Source organism: Myotis nattereri (assembly GCF_964212035.1).
Source record: "Myotis nattereri genome assembly, chromosome: 6".
Lineage (NCBI taxonomy): Eukaryota > Metazoa > Chordata > Mammalia > Chiroptera > Vespertilionidae > Myotis > Myotis nattereri.
Window position 1 is genome coordinate 56,202,121 of NC_138081.1, and position 22,569 is coordinate 56,224,689.

At 38.3% G+C, this 22,569-nt stretch overlaps 1 protein-coding gene across 1 annotated transcript in view; it reads right to left on the reverse strand.

Moving 5' to 3' along the window:
* SIM1 (SIM bHLH transcription factor 1) overlaps positions 1-22,569 on the reverse strand; it is a gene marked incomplete at both ends in the record, with an annotated part of 66,634 nt that overhangs the window by 15,727 nt on the left and 28,338 nt on the right. Inside the window, one exon of the mRNA XM_081093963.1 lies at positions 11,265-11,433. Within this exon, the coding sequence (XP_080950089.1) occupies positions 11,265-11,433 (169 nt within the window). The remainder of the gene's footprint in view (positions 1-11,264; positions 11,434-22,569) is intronic.

The window sequence follows — 22,569 nt, forward strand, 5'->3', positions numbered from 1 at the left end:
CTGACTGAAAACATGTGCCTGTGATAATGTAACTGAACAGCAGTGAAATAATAGAGTCCATCTCTAACCGGAGTAAACTGTAACATCTAGAAATCAGAGCTAAGTGAAATTGCAAAGAGGATATCAAATAGACATTATTTTCTACATTCCTGCTCTCCTAAAAGTGGTAGGTAGAAAGTTTTTGCTGCCATTTCATATCTAATTCGTTGTCTTATTAATCAACAGCAAGAATAATTCTATGCAGAATATACATTAAGAATGGCTACGTATAACATGATTTCTACACAAGTCTCACAAATATGTATCTTTGAGGGGGAAAAACTCATGAAATTTTAATGAAATTCAGTTTAATGGTATAGAACTCCAAAAGAGGTAATCTTTAAAAAAGACTTCCTCAAGAAAAATTAGAGAATGCATTTGAAAGGGAAAAAAACAGCAATCTTGAGTAACATTCCAGAGTTGAGGATGGTTTCACTAGAGGAATTGAGCAATAAATATTTCCATTTATACTATAAGTAATTAGAAAGCAAATACTCAAATTCCATTATTAGAAACTTTAATTATGTTGGTCATGTCTTTCTTCATTTTAGGAAATCGTGTCAATTGTCAGCTCCTCAAAATCAATTGTTAGGAACATGTTCACAAGACTTTTCACTCATTTTTCATGTGCTCTACTTACAGTTCAACCTATTATTTATTGCGACATTGTTTTTAACTTTAATCCACAGTTTAGTTATTTTTAGCTCAAAGAATATTCTGGTGAGAAATCTTTTATACCTGTAAAATCTCTGACATATTTTATGAAGTAGAAACATGGGAAGTTTTTTAACATGCTTTAAATGTGGTTTGAAATGTCATAAGCCTTCTCTTAATCCACCCCCCACAGTTACAAAAATGTTCCTGGGATTTGGTTCACTCATTTTTCTCACAGAAAAGTAACCATAGTCGACATCTCATTAGCTGTCAGGGTGATGTACAGCTGGAAGGGAACCAGCACTCCGGACCAGAGGCAGGGTTTCCTTCATTGTAATTCTATAAGGAGTCTCCTATAGAGGTCCATATGGAGAGAGCTGTTCCCAAACCATGAAATCTACAATCCACATCCTTTTGTAAATTCAAAGGTACAGTACTAAAGGCTTGCTGGAATTTTCGTTGCACCGAAGATTTTACACAGGTAGTAAACATAGAATAAATATTTAAATAAGCTTTTTAATGTCCTGGCGTACACAGCTATAAATGATCAAGAATATCCCCACTTGCAAAGGTAATACAGAAATAGCTCTAGCCCATTGGGTAAATCCTGGGTTTCCAGGACGTGTAGCTAGTTTTTATGATAATCTTCTATTAGGGGCTTTCAGCATAAGCCAGATCTGTTTCCATCCTTTCACCAATACTCTCTCTCTCTGGTTTTTCACATATAAGTGGCAGATTAGATGAGCTTGAATTAGATGGATACAGGTGGTGCCACCTGCTCACACCTTACTGCAGCATTGTTTGGTCATCCACTGTTTTATTCTGGGTCTGGACAAAGGAGGGGCTGCCCAAGCTGCTCTTGGCAGTGTCCTAGAATTTAGCCAACAGCTTGGCAGGCGTACTGCTGCCTTCTGCACACTGAAAGAGATCTATCAGATTTGTAATTTTGTGAAAATAAATTGAAGCTCAAAGGCCCTCTACTGAGTTAATCAATTTCAAACTGTTGTGTGTAAACAGAAGTATGGACCTACCTATATTCTTCTAAGCCAAGCTCAGCAAAATAATGAGGAAAACTATTAAAACTGTTATAACTACCTATTAAACAATATACATCAGAACTCTGACCTTCACACACAGCAATTCAATGCACTATAATATGCTAAGGGGGTTTCCTTAAAATCTGTGAAAGACAGGAAAGTTAAAGAAATCTAGCTTTCCTAAAGATATCCAAATCCAAGGTTCTTAACTCTAGAAGGTTCTCATTATTAGAGGCTCAAAACCCACCGAGAACTTTCAAATAAGGCACTGCTCTCTTTAATTTCACTGTTTATTTTTAACTAAATTTGATTTTATAGATTTTTCTATAATAAATTTTTTTGGATACATCTTGGAAATGGTGGGCTCAGCAGAATCACACATTCCAGCTATCACTTCCATTAAGCCAGCAGCAGAGGCTTTCCGTTTGATTCAGCCCAGCTGTTTTACCCGCTGCCCAATTTCTTTTTTGACATTATATCTCCCACAGATCCAAATCATCCTAGGTTATAAAACAGAGACGTGTTTAACATGAATTATGCCTCATAGCCAGGGATCTGTGGGGACAAGAGGTGATGCTGCAGCAGTGGTGTAGGGGTGCATAGGATTTAAGATCAAAAGGAAAAGTGTCTTCAAGGAGAGGACACAGCAGACTCCAGTTAGAGGGCAGAGCTGATGTAGGGGTAGCTGAAGGAGTAGGCAGTACAACCTGGGTCAGATTGTAGAGACTGGACCTCATTGTGTAATCAATAACGAGCTTCTGTAGCTTTTTAAATAAGGATGGATGAGTTGGGTACATGGCAAAACTGATATTTCGAAAAGATTACCCTGGAAGGAAGGATCAGAGACAGAAAGAACAACAAGGAGAATGATAAAGCAGTCTAAACATGATGATGGAGTGTTCTGGAGAATCTGGAACCAGATAGAGACAGTGGGGATGGGGCAGAAGAGGAGCCAAGGGCCAAGAAACATGAAGGGGCATGGCCTCATAATCGTTATGTCCAGAAGATCAAAAACCAAGCCATCAAATCTATCTCTTATACTGCATACTAAGACTAATGGTGTAGGACCAAGATGTGTGGAGCTATTGGAAGAAGAATGAGACACTGATCTAGAAAGCATGGGAACTGAGCCCTGGAGCCAGGGATGTGCCCATAAACAAGGACTTGTTCCTGAGATGGAAGACAGAGCCAAACAGCATTTCCTGCACAGACATTCACATTATTTTATAATTAAAACACAAACAGAGAAAGCAAATATCAACTGTCATATCTTTCCATTGTTTCACTGGGGATGACAAAAGGAACATGATCAGAAAACCCACTTCAGGATGGATATGGATGGTCCCTTGCCTTTGCATGTTCATAGTTTCACTCTTCAAAGAGTCTGTAGCTTCCACCACATCTAATTCCTCCTAAGCACCTAGGTGTTTGATTTGCACTGAAGGATTTGGCATTTGTAAAATCATCTCTAGGTTGTTTGAAAGCATATCTTCTAGGTTATAAATTCCTGAGTAGCAGAGTATTTTCCCTCCTATTGTTTTTATACCTCTACAAACAATTAACAAAGTATTCCCATTCTTTTAAATATATTTGTTTATTAAATCATTCTATTAACATTTAGTAAGTAAATATGTGGAAGACACCATACTAGGTGCTGGGACAGGTGAGGGGTGGAAATCAAATAGACATGGTTACTACTTTCAAAGAAATTATGGGCCAACAGAGGACATATGGCATATCCAAAAGGTGGTAGGACATACACTATTCTAAATAGAGGTCAAAAGTAGAGATGTAACTGTTATATACCATGAAAGAAATTGCACTCAATCTGGGCCTTAAAAAAATAGGCAGAATTTTGAAAAATGCATGAGCTCAAGCATGGAGGTAGGTAAGGACAATGCATTCAGCAAATAATGTGCAGAGGGGTCTGTCTGGATCACAGGGTTCAGGTAATTTAGGATTCAATTATAAGTGACCTTAAGTGACAGCTAGGGTGGTGGACGGTCTGTAAGCACTGACATGATCAGTGGTCTTTTAAGGTCAATCTGGGAGGCAGGGCAGAGTAGAGAGGAAAATTTCCCAAACTGGGGAAAAAATTAAGATGTATTATAATACTCCATTGAGGGAGTTCTTAGGACACCAGTGATGGGAAATGAAAAGTAAATGACCAGTCAATGAAGGAAAAATACCACATGATCTCACTCATTCATGGATAATAGAGACCATTATAAACTTTTGAACAATAATAGATACAGAGGCAGAGCTGCCTCAAACAGATTGTCAAACTGCAGTGGGAAGGCAGGGGAGGGTTGGGGGCAGGAGGGAGAGGGGTAAGAGATCAACCGAAGGACTTGTATGCATGCATATAAGCATAACCAATGGACATAAGACACTGGGGGGTAGGGGAGGCCAGGGGATAGTAAAAAAACAAAAACAAAAACAAACAAAACAAAAAAAAACAAGTGAATCTAAGAATCAAGTGAATAAACAATCTGATGAACAAAAAAAAAAAGAAAGAAAGAAAAGTAAATGAGTGAAGAGAGAGAAAACCACACCTGGGAGATAGAATATGAGTCTGGTCCTTGAGGGGGCATCCAAGGGGTACAGGGATTTAGTAGCTGTCATCCCATAGCCCCACTGCAATCAAGAATAAATTTGACCCACTGATAACTCCCCATGGCATGCTGGTCTCTAGACCTAGATGTCATTCACTGTCAGCCCCCAACTCCCACCTCCAGACCACTGCTGAAAGAACAGGCCTACCCATAACACACACCACCTCAACTACCACCACTGCCTCCACCACATGCCTTTATTACATACATACCACCCTGTTTATATTCTCCGTTTACATTTTACTGAATCTGTAAGCCCTCAGGGGCAAGGACTATATCCCCAGAGGCAAGGACTATATCCCCAGAATATCTCATCACTCCCCTCTTTTGTTTCTGCACCTATCCTATCACCTTTGTGGACTCATCCATTGATTCATTCATACACTCATTCAGTAACTACTAAGGACTTTCAGGTGCCCAAGGCAATCAGGTGCCTGGTTATCAAGAGCAACATCTCCTGTCCTAATGAACCTTAAGAGTCTCCATTAACTTCCTCCAAAATTTTCTTCATCTTCTCACTTTGGCTAAATTTCATTCCACCTCCCTCATTGAAGCTGCTGTTTCTATTTTTTCTTCTCATTGATCTTTTCCTAGTCAATAATGTCTTGCTTCCTTGCTTATAAATCTAATGTGATTAAATATAGCCATCTGTTTATTTAAATTTTTGTGAGATTTGTTGTCATTTCATTCTCACTCTTGGGAATGCATTGTATGTGACATATATCACTATATGTTGTGATACTGTCATAAAAATCAATGAACGAGTTAAGATATCTGCCCACTTGAGTAAACCAACAAAAAAGCATATGGTCCTATTTCTAATCCACATACCTAGTTTATCTATCATAAATATGGACCTTTCTTTAATCGATATCTTATACTATCATGCCCCAAAGCAAGGTCAGAGAGAAAGAAATTTCTGATAGTGGCTTAGGGAGACTGTACCAGAACCCACCACTTTGCCTCTCCCCACTGTTGTTCCCTTCCATCTCATCACCCATTCTATCCATCATACTTCCTACAATGTCACGTTTCTCTGCAGGCACCCTTAATAAGATTGCTCCTTTATCCTGCACATCCCCTCAGCAAGTACATGTGTCCTTTGTAGCAGACTTCACTAGCCTATTTCAAATAAGGCACCTGGGTTCCTCCTGAAACCCGTGTGCTCAGTGAGGATAGAGAAGCAGGGTTTGTGACGGGTACATTTGGGAGTCAAAGAAAGCTAATAAATGGGGAACTGTGTCATTAGGGAGTGACCCCATAAAGTGATCATGGAGAAAACCTGTTAGTAATCAGGGAAGGATGGGCACCAGCCAACAGCCCTGGATGCCTGTCTGCCCATCCACATAATATTCAACTAAATGCAAGAGTTAGTAAAAACCAAAGCACAAATCTGTAACACAGAGGTCAAAATGTTTCAATTTATGTAGATGATCTAGAAAGACTATAAAGGTTCACTCTAATAATCTGATATTTCTAGAAAAAAAGGAGACTGATCTCAAATTCATACATGGTCAGAAAATATAAACAAGTCTATATTTTTGAGAATAGTGTATATTCTGTATAGTTTAAAAATTATACTATACAGTGTAAAAAATTTCTGAAAAGATAACCTCATTTTTTGCAGTATGTATTAAAATCTTTTTGTTAAGGATTTCATATTCTCATGTTGCATACAAAACATGAAATGAAGGGATGTCTATCCTGGTAGTGGTAAAAGTAGTATGTATAAGGAAAAACTACACTGGAGAAATCTTGGTCCTTCTTTTCTCTGTAATTTAAAAAGGCAGCATTGCAGTCCCTGGTGTATTTTTGAGGCCAGATGAACCTTTGCAGAAAGAGTTTTTTCCTTTACCAACAGGAAGCCAGGTTGCTAGCAACGAAAACTAAATGTGTTCTGTGGGATTATTGAAAGCAACAGATGTGTAGTAAAATTTGCAAGTGTTACAGTGTACCTCTAGGAAGTGATTAAATACTTTCAGATTTCAGAAGCATAACCTGCCGCATGCATGCCCTGTTGTTATGGAATCATATAGTGGATTGGTTATTAGTGACCAGGGAAAAACCTAAAGGAGGGCAGGATGATTCAGTAACGCAGAAGGGTACATACTGGCAGTAATTATTTTCATGAATATAAACCTAATAACAATGAAATACAACTGTCATAAAGATAAGATGGCTGCTATATAGCAGCATAGTAGCTATCTTCAGAGTATTTAGAAATTAACTATAATATTTCTTACAACAATTTTCTTGAAACCATTCAAAACAATTCTATTTTGACCTATCTTGTCCCAAGTAATACATAGAGGGTAAAGGTGATTGAGTCATTCATTAAGTGACTCTAATATAATCAAGTCTAAAATCATTCCCAAGGGCATTGCATACCAGAAGGGGACCTGAAAGTTCATCACTGCTGCAGACTGGTGGTGGCAGTGAATTACAATTTGTGCATGTCTTGCATGTTCCAATAAGTGTGCTTAAATAATTCCAAAAAGCAATGTTGCTGTTTACCACTCTTCAAATCTTTGTGAGAAATGTCTAGATATGTTTTTAATGAACATAATAGAACAAAGAACCTAATAAATAATATAGACAGAATTATTGAAACAACATTTTTATAACTAATAAAAGGCAAAGCCTGTTACCCTATGAGGTCAGTTTTGCTCTGGAAACTGCCTCTTTAAAATGCTGATGAAAATTGCATGCCACAAATATGTAAACACGAAAATAACAACAACAAAAAGATTTTTCTCTTTTTTTGAGAAAAGAGGAAGTATTTAAAATTAAACACAAAAGCTTAATTATTCAGTAACTAAAAATGCATTTATTATGTGTCTATCAATAATATGTAAGTGGAAATTCAGTACAAGTGTATCATAAGCTACAGAAAGTAAACTTTATCTTTTACTAAGTCTAGTTGATATACCGTATTATATTAGTTTTAGGTACATGCCAGAATGATTCAACATTTTTATTCCTTATGATATGATCATGACAATGTTGGTCTAATAAACATATGTCACCATACAAAGTTATTGTAATAATATTGACTATTTTTCCTATGCTGTATATTATATCCCCATGACTTTTTTTATATAACTGGAAGTTTGTACCTCTTATTCCCCTTCACCTTTCCCCCAATTCTCCCACTATCTTCCTCTGTAGCACTATCAGTTTGTTCTCTGCATATATGCATCTGTTTCTGTTTTTATTTTGTTTTTTAGACTCCACAAGTATGTGAATTCATACAGTACTTGTCTTGCTCTATCTGACTTACTTCTGACTTAGTACCCTCTAAGTTCATCCGTTTTGTTGCAAATGACAAGATTTTCTTCTTTTTATGGCTGAGTAATGTTTCGCTGCATATAGATACCACATCTTTATCCATTCATCTATCAATGGACACCTAGGTTACTTTCATATCTTGCTATTGTGAATAATGCTGCAATGAACATAGTGGGTGCATGTATCTTTCAAAAAGGTAACCTACTGAATGGGAGGAGATATTTGCAGATGATACATCTGATAAGGAGTTAATATCCAAATATACATAAAGAATTTATATAACTCAACATCAAAATAAAAAAAACAATCCAATTGGGCAGAGGACCTGAACAGACATTTTCTTCAAAAAAGGCATACAGATGGCCAACAGACATATTAAAAAAAATATTCAACATCACTAATCATCTGGGAAATGCAAATAAAAACTACAATGAGATATCACTTCACACCTGCTAGAATGGCTGTTATCAAAAAGACAACAAATAACAAGTGTTAGTAGGGATGTGGAGAAAAGGTAACCATCTTGCACTGTTGGTGAGATTATATATTGGTGCAGCCACTATGGAAAATAGTATGAAGGTTCCTAAATATATTTTTAAATAGAACTACCATGCAACCCAGAAATTCCACTTCTGGATGGATATTTATATGAAGAAAAATTAAGCTTTAAAATGTAATTTCAAAATAAATCTATAACGATCAAAATATATCTATAACAAGAAGAGGTGCAAGCAGCCAAAGACCGAAAATTGCCCATTCTTTCTATACAACACCTTTTACTTCAGTCAAGAACTTGAGTTCAGACCTTCATGCACTCACACCAGGACTTATCAATATGAGTCTCCTAAGTAGTTTGTTTTGCTTCAACCACATGAATGCTCTCATTTTCTATTCAAAACCTTTGCTGGTTCTCCACAAAGCAAACTCTAAACTCCTTGACCAAGTAGACAGTTAGTACCATTTAATGTTTCCAAACATATCACCCCTAGTCCATATTCACAGGAGCCTACCCTCCCACACTTCACCTCCAAGCCCAGTCACACAAACAATGCATTCCTGAATTTCTTCGTGATTTTGGTCATCCTGAAGTATCCTCTCCTTTCCCTTATGCCCACATCCCTGAATTCTACCCTCAAAACCAGATCACCTACAACAACTTCCCCAACCATCCAGGCTAGAGTGCCTGTAGCTGACAACACTTGTAAAGCCCTTTGTATATGCCATCTCCTATATACTGTGTATTCAAATATATAACTTATTCCAACTGTACCACAAAATTTAAGAACACTTCATACACCACTTCTTTATATTATAGTACCTTTTACCCAACCTCTGCCCTCCTTAACCACAATGGCCAGCATAGCATCTTTCTGATGCAGGTGCTCAGCTAGCATCTACTGACTCAAATATGTATTACATGAAAATTAAAAACTAAGAAGGATAAATATGAACCAAATAAGACTTTTGAGAAGCTGAATATCTTTTTCTTTAAAACTCTTGAGGATTTGGAATTCAAGATGATGGTATAGTAGTAAGTTTGCCCAAGATGCCATGCTTTTCCAATGTGTCCCCAGAGAATCCTCTGCTTACCCATGACAATTCACTACAAATGCACATCATCTTGTCTATCAGCCACCCATGATTATCTAAAGTAAACACAATTAAAGAATAACCTTTACCAGATGCATAAATGTTAAATAAACTTAATTCATGACTGCACAATTTCAAGTGAGACATACTGCTAAAATTCTAAGGACTGCATTTATATATGTATTAACCACAAAAATGAACACACAAACATCAAGAGACATCCTAGGTGGACATATGTGTGTGCATGTGCATGATTTATACCTCATAGAACATTTCTAGAATAAAGCACAAATTCAGAGAGGGAAAATGAGGGAATAAAAAGGGATATTTTACTTTCCACTACTCTGTATTACTTTTTATTAAAACCACAGAATATGTATAATTTTCAAATTAACTCATACCCCCACACACAAGAAGCAGCCTAATGGCAGTTAAAACCTTTTTTTAATTAGCAGTTACTTTTAAAGTAAACAAATAAAAATTTTAGACATTAAGAGCTGAGCATGAAAGAAAACATAACTTAGACAGTGAGGTTTTGGAAGTTCAATGGGGATATTTTGTTCTGTATAATAGACAAACTCCTTCTTAACTTAGCACTTCCTAATTTAAATTATTTCATCTATGTGCCAACTCTCCTATGTATTTAAGGATAGAATTACCAAAAGATATAACCCACCCTTTCCAATAGTAAAAGAGAAAGTAAACTTTTCCCAAGGTACAAGATACTAATAAGAAAAGCTTCTCAGATATTTGATAAAATTCCTCTTCCATGGTGACTTTAAATCAAATGCACTTTATAAGTACAGTGCTCAGTCCTCGTAACAGAAGGTGTCTGTTGAAAAATGTCTAGGCATCACACATCTACTTTCCTCCCTTTCATCAGAGCAAAGACATCTGGTCTTTTGAGGGAGATTTTAAACCATGTGATATAAGTCTCCTGAAGCCATGATCTTCTCATCTTCATATACTAAACCACTACAATAATCTATCAAATAGTAGCTTCTTAGGGACCATTAGGTCAGTCAATGACATTTCCTCCAACACTATTTACTTGTAAAAATCAACAGAATAATATGCTCTGATAAGTAAGGAAATATTCACTTCTGTACATAATAGATTGCCATTTTTTACATTAAAAATATATTAAAAACCTAAATGATTAAGGCCTCTTTGATGAAATAACTTCAAATCCCATTTGGTTTTATATTCGCCGAGGGATCACCTCCTAAGTCATTCTAGTACATTGCAGGAAGTTCAATATGACACCCTTAAAGACAGGATAGAAGTGAGGTGGTCATAGTATATTGGGAGTGAGGAAGCCCCAGTTCTGTCCTACTCTCGTCAGGCCAGGCGAGAGTATACACACCTTGACACAGTCTAGTTTCTATATCTCAGTGACTGATCAGAAAAAGGTTTTCCTTCCAAGAATCAGGACTCCTCTTTGTACCTTAAAGTGTTCCTGAATGCCTCCTCTGGGTCTCATCAGCTCACCACCTTGCAGAGATGAGAAGAGTTGCTTTTCCTACCACTCCTGCCATCTGGAAGACCCTCCCTGTTTCATTCCTCTCCATAAATAGTCCATCTGTGCTCAAATCTGATGAAATGCATCCTTGATCCTTTGCCTCCACTTCTTAATTTCCTTTGACTTCCGTTCCTGTCAATTCTTCTACACCAAGTTCTTGTTTTCCATATTTTGCTATGCTGGCTACACCTTTCTGCTTAATCGTTGTGGGGGTAGAGGGAGGGTGTTGGATTAATGTCCTTGAAATAACAAAGTTATAGTTCTGACTGCAAACTGAGACGCTCACAACCTTTATAAAAAAGCAGTAAACCACGAGATCTTTTTAAATTTTTACTAGTTGGTTTTTTAAAGAAAAAAAAAAGAGAAAGAAAATAGTTTTAGAAAGCTTTCCAGATTTATAAAGGTTTTAAATTTATTAAAACCAGGTAATTCATTCCAAACAGTTTTTATACTTCTTCCACGATGAGACCAAACCAAGTCACACAAAAAAAGGAATTTGCAAAATGGCAACTCACATACCTGAGGGTATGGGGAAGTCCTGGACTTTGACTTTGAACTGGAGAGTCTGGACTTGGCCCCCTTCCTGTTGTCAGGCATGGTAGGAGTGGAGCTGTTGGCGTAGGAGAAGGTTGGTTTGGAGGCTGAGATCTGATCCAGGGAGAGTTGCAGCCCTTTGTACTCTGTGTCCCTGCAGGGTGGGAGGACATAGCCCTTAATCAACCACCACAGGCAATGAAATTCATACATTCTCTCACCAGGAATGACAGTAATCCGTATTCAAAAAGGAAGCAAGCAGTGGTTGGACATACAACTGGTATCCACAAACCCCTCGATTGTTTTAGAAATGCCTAACATTTAACTAATGTTTGTGAATGTAGCTGCCACCTATATACTACAGTCAAATTATATTACATGCTCATGAAAATGTCTTGATTAAAGTGTTTTTTCATTATTTTTATAAGTAGGGGGGGAAAAACCTAATTCAACATCTCTGTGAGTCTGTCTCCTAATTGGTGAGATATGGATTATAAAACCTACTCTAAAGATTTCCTGTATGGGGTGACCTCAACAGACAACTGGCCATCTGATGTTATCCGATTATTGACCAGAAGAATGTCTTCTATCAGCTGTTCCAAGATCAATAATCCTGATAAACATTGCAAATATTCTTACAGCTAGCAAACTAATGTAACCGGATTTATAAATAAGTGAAAAATCCCTAATTAATTCAGTTACCTTAGGATACATCTTATCACCAGTTCTTTGCAGTCCTTCCTTCCTTCAATAAATTTGTATTAAGCTCCTAATGTATATGGATTTTGTGCTCTGTAGTGACGAGAGGATAGTAAGATATGCAAAGCCCTCCCCTTGTGCAGATTACAGTCTATTTGAGAGAAGAGACATTGAACAAATAAACAAGCACAACTGCAGACTGATATGAAGAGGATACAAAGTGTATCTCAGGGAGTTCATTGCAAAGCTACTCCATGAGGTACATAGGGGCTGAAGATGACAGTCGTGGCCCTGCCCACAGCTCCCACCTCAGTCCATTCGAGGCAGCAGGGCATCTCCTCTGACTCCTCGGTTTTCATAGAGGACATCAACCCTTTCCACTGGCAGCCAAAATAAAATGTTTAAGAGTCTTCTTCATAAGGACTCACGAGAAAATTCTTTTAGGTTCCAGAACTAGCTGGGCTGCTCCGGAATATTCGATATCTTTTTATTTCATGAACACTGTGAACCATATAACTCACCATGTTTTGCTCTCTGCACTAGAATTCAAAAAGCCCCAAATCCAATCTGTAACCACCTCTAGCAAGAGTACAAGTGTCATTGCAGGTATTTGTGCAACAAACTCCACTGGCTTCCATTAGTTTTCTTATCTCTTTTTCCTTTTATCAAATGGGTTCACCTTTTAACATTTTAATATGCATTTTTATACTCTTTAGATTAGGATGGGTTTATGAAATATAATAAGGTAATAACATTATATATGTAAAAGTGACTAGCACACTTCCATGGATCAGCAAATATTCATTTACCTTTTATTCTTTTCCCCCTGTTTATTCTTCTGTAGAGAGATCAGGCAAAAGTAAAAGTATAATCCAAGCCAGGAATCCCTCAAGTGACTAGGAATAGAAACCAGCTAAAACAGTTTCAATGATATCTCTGCCACAAACTACAGCCTAGTGATTATGTCAGCAAATTACAATGGCTTCATTTCAAATAATCCATCTATTCAGTGCAAGTAAAAACCAAATTCTCCTATATGAGCAACAATAATTTAGAAGGTGAGCATGCAATTTGTCTTCTGGGCTGGGGAAGTCAGATCACATCCCTGGTCTGTTTTACTGCTCTAACCTACTCCTTTAAGGACAACACACAGCACAAACTGAGCACTCCTTGGCCAGAAATCCAATGTGCTCCAAAGTGTGGAACTGTGACTCCCACCTATTTTTTTTACAATATCCCAAATTTTTCCTTCATCAGCCCCTCACTTCATCCAAAATAGTTCTCCCCAAACAGACCTTATTCTTTCCTGACTCCCCACCCCCCAATACATACCTATAAATCTCCTTTTACAAAGAACTACCTTAAATGCCATTTGCCTCTATGAAGGCCTTCCTCAATTCCTTCCATACTAGTACATGTGTACTGAGTGTCTCTGTGTGGGCTCTGTTCCAGAGGCTGCGGAGACATCAATGAGCAGAAGGACTAAGTCGCTACCCTCATGAAAAAGGTACTAGGGAGAAATAGGAAGGGGACCAGGAATTATCTTTTTCCTCCTCTAACCTTACTTTTCAAGTGATTATGTGTTATCTTTCCCAGTGAATTCTACGTTCTTAGAGGACAAGAATCAAGAGATAGTCTGTTGTGCTCCAATGCCATTTGCACAATATTTCACAGTTGCAACTAAAAAAGAATTGTTTCCCCCAATGACTGCGAATAACTTGCAACCCAACAGCCTTTCGCTGTGGAAAGAGACCCTCATGGCTGTAGGTCCCCTCACCCACTTGCCCTGAGAGCACATGTGTGACAATGAGCCAAGCAAGATGGGCTCTGAGAGAAGGTCTCATCAACATGTGGGCATCTTCTGTGTCAAATGTTATCTTGTCTACTGGGCAGCAGAGTATTCACCCAGTCCTTGCCTGACAAGCTCTAGGCTAACAGCAAAAATCATGCACCCCTGAAAATATGGCTAAATGATTCTGTACACTTGTTCTTAATACAACATTAGCACAGGGACTTCATGGCTACAGTCAGAGAGTAAACAAGACTGTTTTTCTCCTGCACAATCTCAGATTCCACAAGTATGCATCTCAACTAATTGAAAAAGTTTTTCCAAAATTTTTGCATAGCTTCCAATGACAGAAATACTCCAAATTAAATAGGCTTAAATAACATTTTAAAACCAATTAATGACTTGAAATTCTAAATACTCACATGAAAACTCTAGTAAATGTAAGATTTATACAAATGTTCTTGATAAATTAATAAAAATGCTTTATGTTTTGATGCATCTCAAAAAATACAAAAATGAATCCCCTGGATCAGGGCTTGAGCCACTTCTTATGTAACAACACATCTAGACCTCAATTTCCTAGTTATACCTCATAGGGATGTGGGAGGGGGGGTAGATGAAATATTATATGAAGAACTCATAACACAGTACCTAGAACACAGTAAATGCTCAATAAATAGTATTATTTCTTAACTCCCACATTCCATAGCAGTTACTCACTACCAAATTCCCCAGAACAATAGTTTCACTTCGGTAGCAATTTTGTAATCCATTTCATTACAAACACCTCCCTATGCTATATTTCTTTCCACCTCAAACTCATTTTAATCTTCTCTATTAATTTTTAGCCTCTAAACTCTATGGTCGAAATACTTATTAAGGAAAGTTCTTTATTGCTAAGTCAGCAAATGGGAATCTTAGAGCAACACAGGCCCAATACTCTGAGAAAAGCTCAGCCTGTACAAAACTCTAACAGCTCAAAAAATGTGTTCGGATGAAAAGCACAATAAAAAAAGCCCACTTAAAGACATTTCAAGTACGGTTGATGTGCTGCCAAGAGGAGTCTGAATGGCAGATTCACTAAGAACAAAGCATTTGTTTTATTTTTAGAATTCTATTAAATTGAGTATTTCATTTGTATAGATTAAAGGGCTAGCTGCTGATGGGAATCACATTATGAGTTCCATTTCCCCCCTCCAGACTCAGACACAAAGAAGAGTCTGGCCTTACCTCTCTCCCTTCCACACAGTAAAGCATGTGCTGGTATCACACACACTCTCAGAGTTAGATGTATGCATAAACACTGCTTTCCTTTGGAGTGGGACAAAATAAAATTATTGGGCACACAGAACTTAGACTCTAAAATGAGTAGAGGGAGAACTTGACTCAGCTGACTTTCATAAAGGAAGGACACAGCCTGCTTCACTTCTGCAGCTTTCTTAAAAGTGCCACACTGACCCTGTGTGGGACTGCATGGGTGACGGTCTTAAGGGCAGCTCCTGCAGTTCTCCCAAACATGACTGGCATATCAAAAGAGGAACTGTAAGCAGACACGTTTTGGCATATTTTTCAAAATACCTGTGATACCAATTTACATTCGTTTTCTTGTTCTCCCTTGAATGACTTCTACCACAGCTGGAGACATCCTAGGTATCTCAGCTCTGGAAGCAGTGTAAAATGGGTAATTTGCAATAGGACACACAGCTTGTCAATTTCACCCATATTTGCCCAGACCAAAGCAATCCTCTTATTCCATTATGGACAGTCCGAAATCATTCAATTTTCAGAATTAACCATCTGAGTCTACTCTAAACTTTGTAATAGTCATGTACACATTTGGAATTTCTCAAATTCCAATGAAATAAAAGGAGCCATTTTCACATCGTGGGCCTTCTAGCATTCCCTTAAGCAATATGCTATACCCTCCCACGAGGTAAATGCCACCATGCTATATGGGAAGTTCAGTGTGACTCCCTTGCAAAGCAAATAGGAAGCATCTTCACCACTAAAAGGTACTATCAGCTTCAGAGAAATGCATTTCTATCATTTTAACTGGGAGGCACGCCTCCATGATGCCAACAGTAGCACAAACATATTTACAGCCTTCAAGTGAAATGGAATGGATGCACAGAGAAAAAGGTAACAATATTTTATCAGCTCATGTTGAATAAAGATTCTTTGCAAGAATTTTCCTCTTCAACTCACTGCACCCTATTCTACTTGCATTTTAGACAACTGGATTTTTCTTCTTATCACTTCAGTTTCGGAGCTGGCCATTCTGGAGCTTCTTTGTTTACTTTATGTTACTTGGCAATTCTTAAAAGATGTTGCCAGATTTCCCAATTGAGCTATTTTTTTAAAACAGCTGAAGGTGATCAAATTACCGAGGAAAACGTGGAAACAAAGACATACAATTGATTTGGCTCCAAAGGCGCCGACTGAAATAAGCAGAGGATTGTATTAAACCGTGATCGGATTAAGTGGGAATGACTGCGCCTTATACTAAACTTTTTAATTGGATTCTAGAGTCACTGTTACACGAAGTGCCTGACCTTCTTTATATTCTGGCAGAGTTCCTGCCTGGCCACTGGGTAAACCTCTGCGGCAGAGGGCCCTACTTTATGCTTCATTTTCAGGCTCCCAGGGAGCCCAGCAGAGAAAGCTGATAAGGAGGATCCCACACTGTGAGGGGCTCACAGACTAGGACCGTCTGCTGGGAAATTAGGCTAAGGCACCCTTGGAAATGTAACAGTGTCATACTAATAAGTGGATTTGTGTTTACTTCTTGCGGTTTTCTCCATTTGATTTGGCGGTTTTAGTGGTTCTCAAAAAGTCTTTGGTGTTACATAAACATCGCCTCTGCCTAGAAGCACCTTTCTCCTCCATCTTGTAGGTTTCACCCAACATGCGATGGTGTGGATGACGCCGCAAAGGTAAGAGATGGCTTAGGCACAAAGTCTACTATCACGTGATTTCAAGAAGGAAAGATGTGGGGATGCAAACAATAACAACCAAAAAGTAAGTCAAAAAGTCTAATGTGTCAGTAAAATGTGGTAAAGCCAACCATCCTCCCAAAAGGGGTTGTGTAATACCATGACACAAGTTGAAATAGAGCTAAATCCAGACCTGCCACCACACTGCATCTGAATTTGTTTCCTTGCCTCCAAGGGCCACAGTGATTTCTTCCTGCTCCTTCCTCTGAGCTCCTACACTGTCAACCGCCTCTCCCACTCACGTGGCACTTCTGGTTCTGTCTCACAGGGTGATGAACGGTATACCTGGACACCCTCCTAAATTCCAACCCTTATAACAATCTCTACTTGCTAGTTGCACTATATCTTAACCAAGGACAAATACTTACTTGCAAGTGATTAACAAAATAATTCTCATTGCATAAACTCATTCATCTCAAATCCAAATGATTGAAAACTCAAAAAAAAAAAAAAAAAAAAAACCCTGGCAAATCTTTCTACATAAATGAGAGATACCTGCTAAGTACGCAAATTTATGTGAGGAGTTGTTTTTTTTTACTTCCCAGTATATAATTAGCAATGATCATTCTGAAATTCTGTGAGATCCTATATCAAATAAACTAATTATGTTACTGTTTTCTTGTTGGAAACAATGCTCTTAATTTTTATAACATCATAATTCAGGCATAACATATGTTATATGTAGGAAAACTAAAATACTAAATTAATTTCATCCTCAACCATATATTTAGAACTATTATAACTGTATTGAAGGAGTGAGAATGAATAATACTTTAAACCCCAGAGAAATAACCTTTACAAATTGATAATAAATGCAAAATCTCTTCAATAGAAAGATAAGAAAAGGTTATATAGTATATATGCATGTATAGTATATATATATATGCACACACATATATAACATATACTGTATATGTACGCAGGTACATATAGTGAAAGGCAAAAAACTCAAATGTCAATAGCAGATATCTAGAAAATAGATTAAAGATGTTCCGTAGCTTTTCTTTATACCTCTCTGCATTATCTTAATTTGTTCTATAATGAACATGTATTACTTTTATAATCAGAAAAATATTTTCTTAAAAAAGAAAACTTTGAGGCAAATTTCAGGTATTCTCACTTCACATTGAAATGGTTCCCAAATTTCTTTTCTTTATATTTCTAGAGTTTATTATTTGGGAATAATATTAAATGGCAAAAGATAAAGCATGATTTGACTTCTTTCCCTAAGGTTCAACTTCTCAGGTAAACCATTTATCATTTTTAAATATCCTAATGACCATAAGCTCCATCAGTGCCTGTACATTTCACTGATTTTCTGATTTATTTGCCACTCCTCCCACCTTATGGAATTATCTATCTCTGAAGGCTTTCATGTGAACCGTATAACTTTATATTTCCTTCTTTGGAGATTATAACTTATATTATTACTTACAATTGAAAGAAAAGAAACTCTAGTTTCACGTGAGCTAGAGGTGGTATATTTGTCACTGTTTAGATGAAGTAAACCCAACTTTGGGGCCGCATTTCTTATTCTGAGGAACTTTACTTATTATGTTTGGGAATTCATTTCATATTTAGCTACTAAAGTTTTAGGCATATTTGTGAATTATGGCTTTTGTTTGAAACCTAAGTTTCAAATTCTATTGTTGTTATAGCTTTCTTGTTTCTTATTTTCTTAAGGAGGGTGGAGAAATGGAAGCTGTTGTTTAAAGGTTAGATCTGAACAAATTAAGTGCAAAATGTGCTGCCTCTTTCATCAAGGGCATAAATTAAAAACTGTCTGCCTCTTGTCCCACAGTCAGAACCCTTAATTTGAGCCCATTTCTGGGGGAAGAGGAAAAGCAAATAAAAAGAAAGAAAAAGTCATACTAATATCAACCAAAGTTTTTCTTACTTTAAAATGTTTTCAACAAATAGGAAATAAAAAGCACACACTATTCTGCCCCTTCTTTTCCATCTCCTTCTATTCTTTCCCACCTCCCACCCCTGGTGTCCACCTCTCTCTCCTTCCTTGTCGTTTACTAAGCTGATGTTTTTCAAATGCCTGTTCCCTTTAAAACTCTTCCAATGCCTAACTAGATAAGCTATGGGGGAACCCACCACCTACCACCTTGTATGAGGCTGAGGTGTTATTCTCACAGGAACAGCTTTCTTTCCCAGTTCTTAAAACCCTTACAAAACTGATTCCTAAACCCTGAAAATGTCCTCTGGCAGGGAGGGTGAAAGAACCCACAGTTCCAATTTTTAACTCCACATAAACTCTAGAAACAGAAAAGGTACCCACAAGGTCCCCAAATTCCCCCCAGGGTTTTGCATGTGGAGGTTCTGCAAGACCAAAACTCAAGGCACTGTGGGAAGCTCAGCTCTTTTCTGCACAGTACAAAGGTACTGGCATTTCTGCGGACGATAGAGAAGTAGACCCTCAGACTGTGAACTGCCTGGGAGAAGATGCAGCAAAAATGATGGCATGATGCTATGTTTTCAAATGTACAAATCTTCATTTGTTTAACTTAAATATTTTATAATATGTCCCATATCATTAATTCTTGATTAAACCTCTTTTAGGTAGTTAATCATTAATGGTTTCTTTACAGTTGCTATGCAAACACTTCATTCATACCTATGACATATCAAATCTCACAGATATTCTTTAATTGGATTCATTTATTTCTAATCTCCTTAAGCCCTTACTATTATAATGCTTGTCTAAAGATACATTAAACTCTATTATTTAAACAGCTAAAATATATTTGAGTTGTATTTTATGAACAAAAATTCACCATTCAACAAATGTTCTACCATTATTATTATGTACTTCAGTATTCAGAAACTATTTAAAATTGCCTGGTAGATATGCTGTGCTTAACCAAAATAATTTCTGAATCATTGCTAGAGAGTTTGGATTGCCCACTAAAATGCCAAAATTTTCATTGTCTATATTTGAAATCAGAGAGCTTGTATAATTCTATAGAAAATACATAGTTACCAATAGAACCCATTACCACAGACAGAATAGGCAGCTGCCTACTTTTATGTTTTGTAGAACTTAAGAAGGTTTCTTGGAACACTCATGAAGATGTCTCAATAATGGTCTACTGGCTGATGCTTAAAATTTGCTATTAGATATTTATATCTTTGACTTTAGACAAATGCCTCAGAAAGGAACCCTATATAATAAAAGTCTAGGTGGCATCACACGACGTTGTCACAAGATGACCACCACAAGAGGGCTGCCACAAGATGGTCACCACAAGAAGGCCGACAGGGAAGGGCAGTTGTGTGTGATCAGGCCAGCAGGGGAGGGCAGTTGGGGGCGAGATCAGGCCTGCAGGGGGGGGCAGTTGGGGGCAAGATCAGGCCATCAGGGGAGGACAGTTGGGGGTGACCAGGCCAGCAGGGGAGGGCAGTTGGGGGTGACCAGGCCTGCAGGGCAGGGCAGTTGGGGGTGACCAGGCCTGCAGGGCAGGGCAGTTAGGTGTCAATCAGGCCGGCAGGGGAGCTGTTAGGGGGTGATCAGGCTGGCAGGCAGAAGCAGTTAGGGGCAATCAGGCAGGCAGGCGAGCAGTTAGGAGCCAGCAGTCCCAATTGTCAGAGGTGTGTCTGGCAGTCGGACACCCCCCAACGGGTCCCAGATTGGAGAGGGTGCAGGCCGGGCTGAGGGACACCCCCTCCTGTGCATGAATTTTGTGCACTGGGCCTCTAGTAATATAATAAACTTCATCTGTTATCTTTCATTGATTCATTTTAACAGCTCTTTTTCCTAGAGCAGTGATTCTCAAACTTTAGCCTGCATCAGAAGCACCTGAAAAGTTTACTAAAACACAGCTTACTGGGCTCCACCCCTTAGAGTTTCTCACTTGTAGGTCTAGGGCAGGGGTGGGCAAACTTTTTGACTCGAGGGCCACAATGGGTTCTTAAACTGGACCGGAGGGCCGGAACAAAAGCATGGATGGAGTGTTTGTGTGAACTAATATAAATTCAAAGTAAACATCATTACATAAAAGAGTACAGTCTTTTTTTTGTTGTTTTAGTTTTATTCATTCCAAATGGGCCGGATCCGGCCCGCGGGCCATAGTTTGCCCACTGCTGGTCTAGGGTGAAATCCGCAATTTCCATTTTTAACAGTCCATCCACCCTGGCTGATGCTGATGCTGCCAATCAGGAGCCCATTCTTTGAGAACTAGAGCAGTTGTTATCTGATATGAAAAAAGCTAAAGGAATCTGGTAAAAGGACACCACAGAAGAGATGGGAAACCACTGAAAAGGGAGGAAACTCTCCAAAGACAAAAGTCACACTTTTTCTAACACCTGACCTCACTGCATATCTTTCATTAAACTACTCCCATTCCTACCAAACTGCTTGCTTCCTCTCAGCCTTCTTTTGGGCACCTTCTGTTCTATAAACCCTACAACACTGGAGAGCCACAGGGCTTGGTCTTCAGGCTGCTTCTCTATTAACACCCATGCTCTAATGATTTCCTCCATTCAACTGACTTTAAATTCCATAAGTTGAGGACCCCCAGTCTCCAGCCCAGACCTTCCTTCTCCACAGACACCCAAATCCAGCCATCTACCTGAAACATCCACTCTGATAAAAGACAGGCATCTCAAACTACACATTCCTAATTTCTGCCCCTACCTACAAATCTGTTCCTTTCCACCAATCATCTAAGGTGCTATTCTTAACTCCTCTTTTTTCACAATTCATATCTAATCCATCTGCACACTGCAACTGTCTATCTTCAAACTATATCCTCAATCTGACCTTTCATTACCTCCCTCTTTCAAGCCATTATCTTCTCTCACCTAAGCAATTACAATCATTTCCCAACGGCTCTCCCTGCCTCTACCCTCCACCATCCTCCAAGCCTATCCTTCATACCAGCCAGATAATCTCTTCATAGCTTAAATTAGCTCATGACATGCCTTTACTCATAACTCTCCAATGGCTTCCCAAAGCCTTAAGACCCAACATGACGACAAAAATGGAACTGCCATTTGACCCAGTGATTCCATTTCTAGGAATATATCCCAAGAAAAAAACACCAATCAGAAAGGATATATGCACCCCTATGTTCATAGCAGCACAATTTATCATAGCTAAGATTTGGAAACAGCCTAAGTGCCCATCAGCAGATGAGTGGATGAAAAAACTGTGGTACATCTACACAATGGAATACTATGCTGTGGTAAAAAAAAGAAGAAGAAGAAGAAGAAGAAGAAGAAGAAGAAGAAGAAGAAGAAGAAGAAGAAGAAGAAGAAGAAGAAGAAGGAATTCTTACCATTTGCAACAGCACGGATGGAACTGGAGAGTATTATGCTAAATGAAATAAGCCAGTCAGAGAAATATAAATATCACATGATTTCACTCATTTATGGAATATAATGAACAACATAAACTGATGAACAAAAACAGATTCAAAGACAGAGAAGCATCGATCAGACCATCAAACCTCAGAGGGAAGGTAGGGGAGGATGGGGGTAAGGGGGGGGAGATCAACCAAAGGACTTATATGCATGCATATAAGCCTAACCAATGGACACAGACAACAGGGAGGTGAGGGCATGAGTGGGGGGGGGGGGTGCAATGGGGCGATAAGGACACATATGTAATACCTTAATCAATAAAGAAAAAAAATTTTAAAAAAAGACTCAACATGGTCTGACTCACCTATTCTACCATCATCACCTTTCATTCTTCCCCTGCCTTTCTCTGCTTCAACTGCAGTGACCTCTGTTCATCAACTTGCCAAGTTGTTTTCTAGCTCAGAGCCTTTGCACATGCTTCCCACTGGCAGGAATGTTC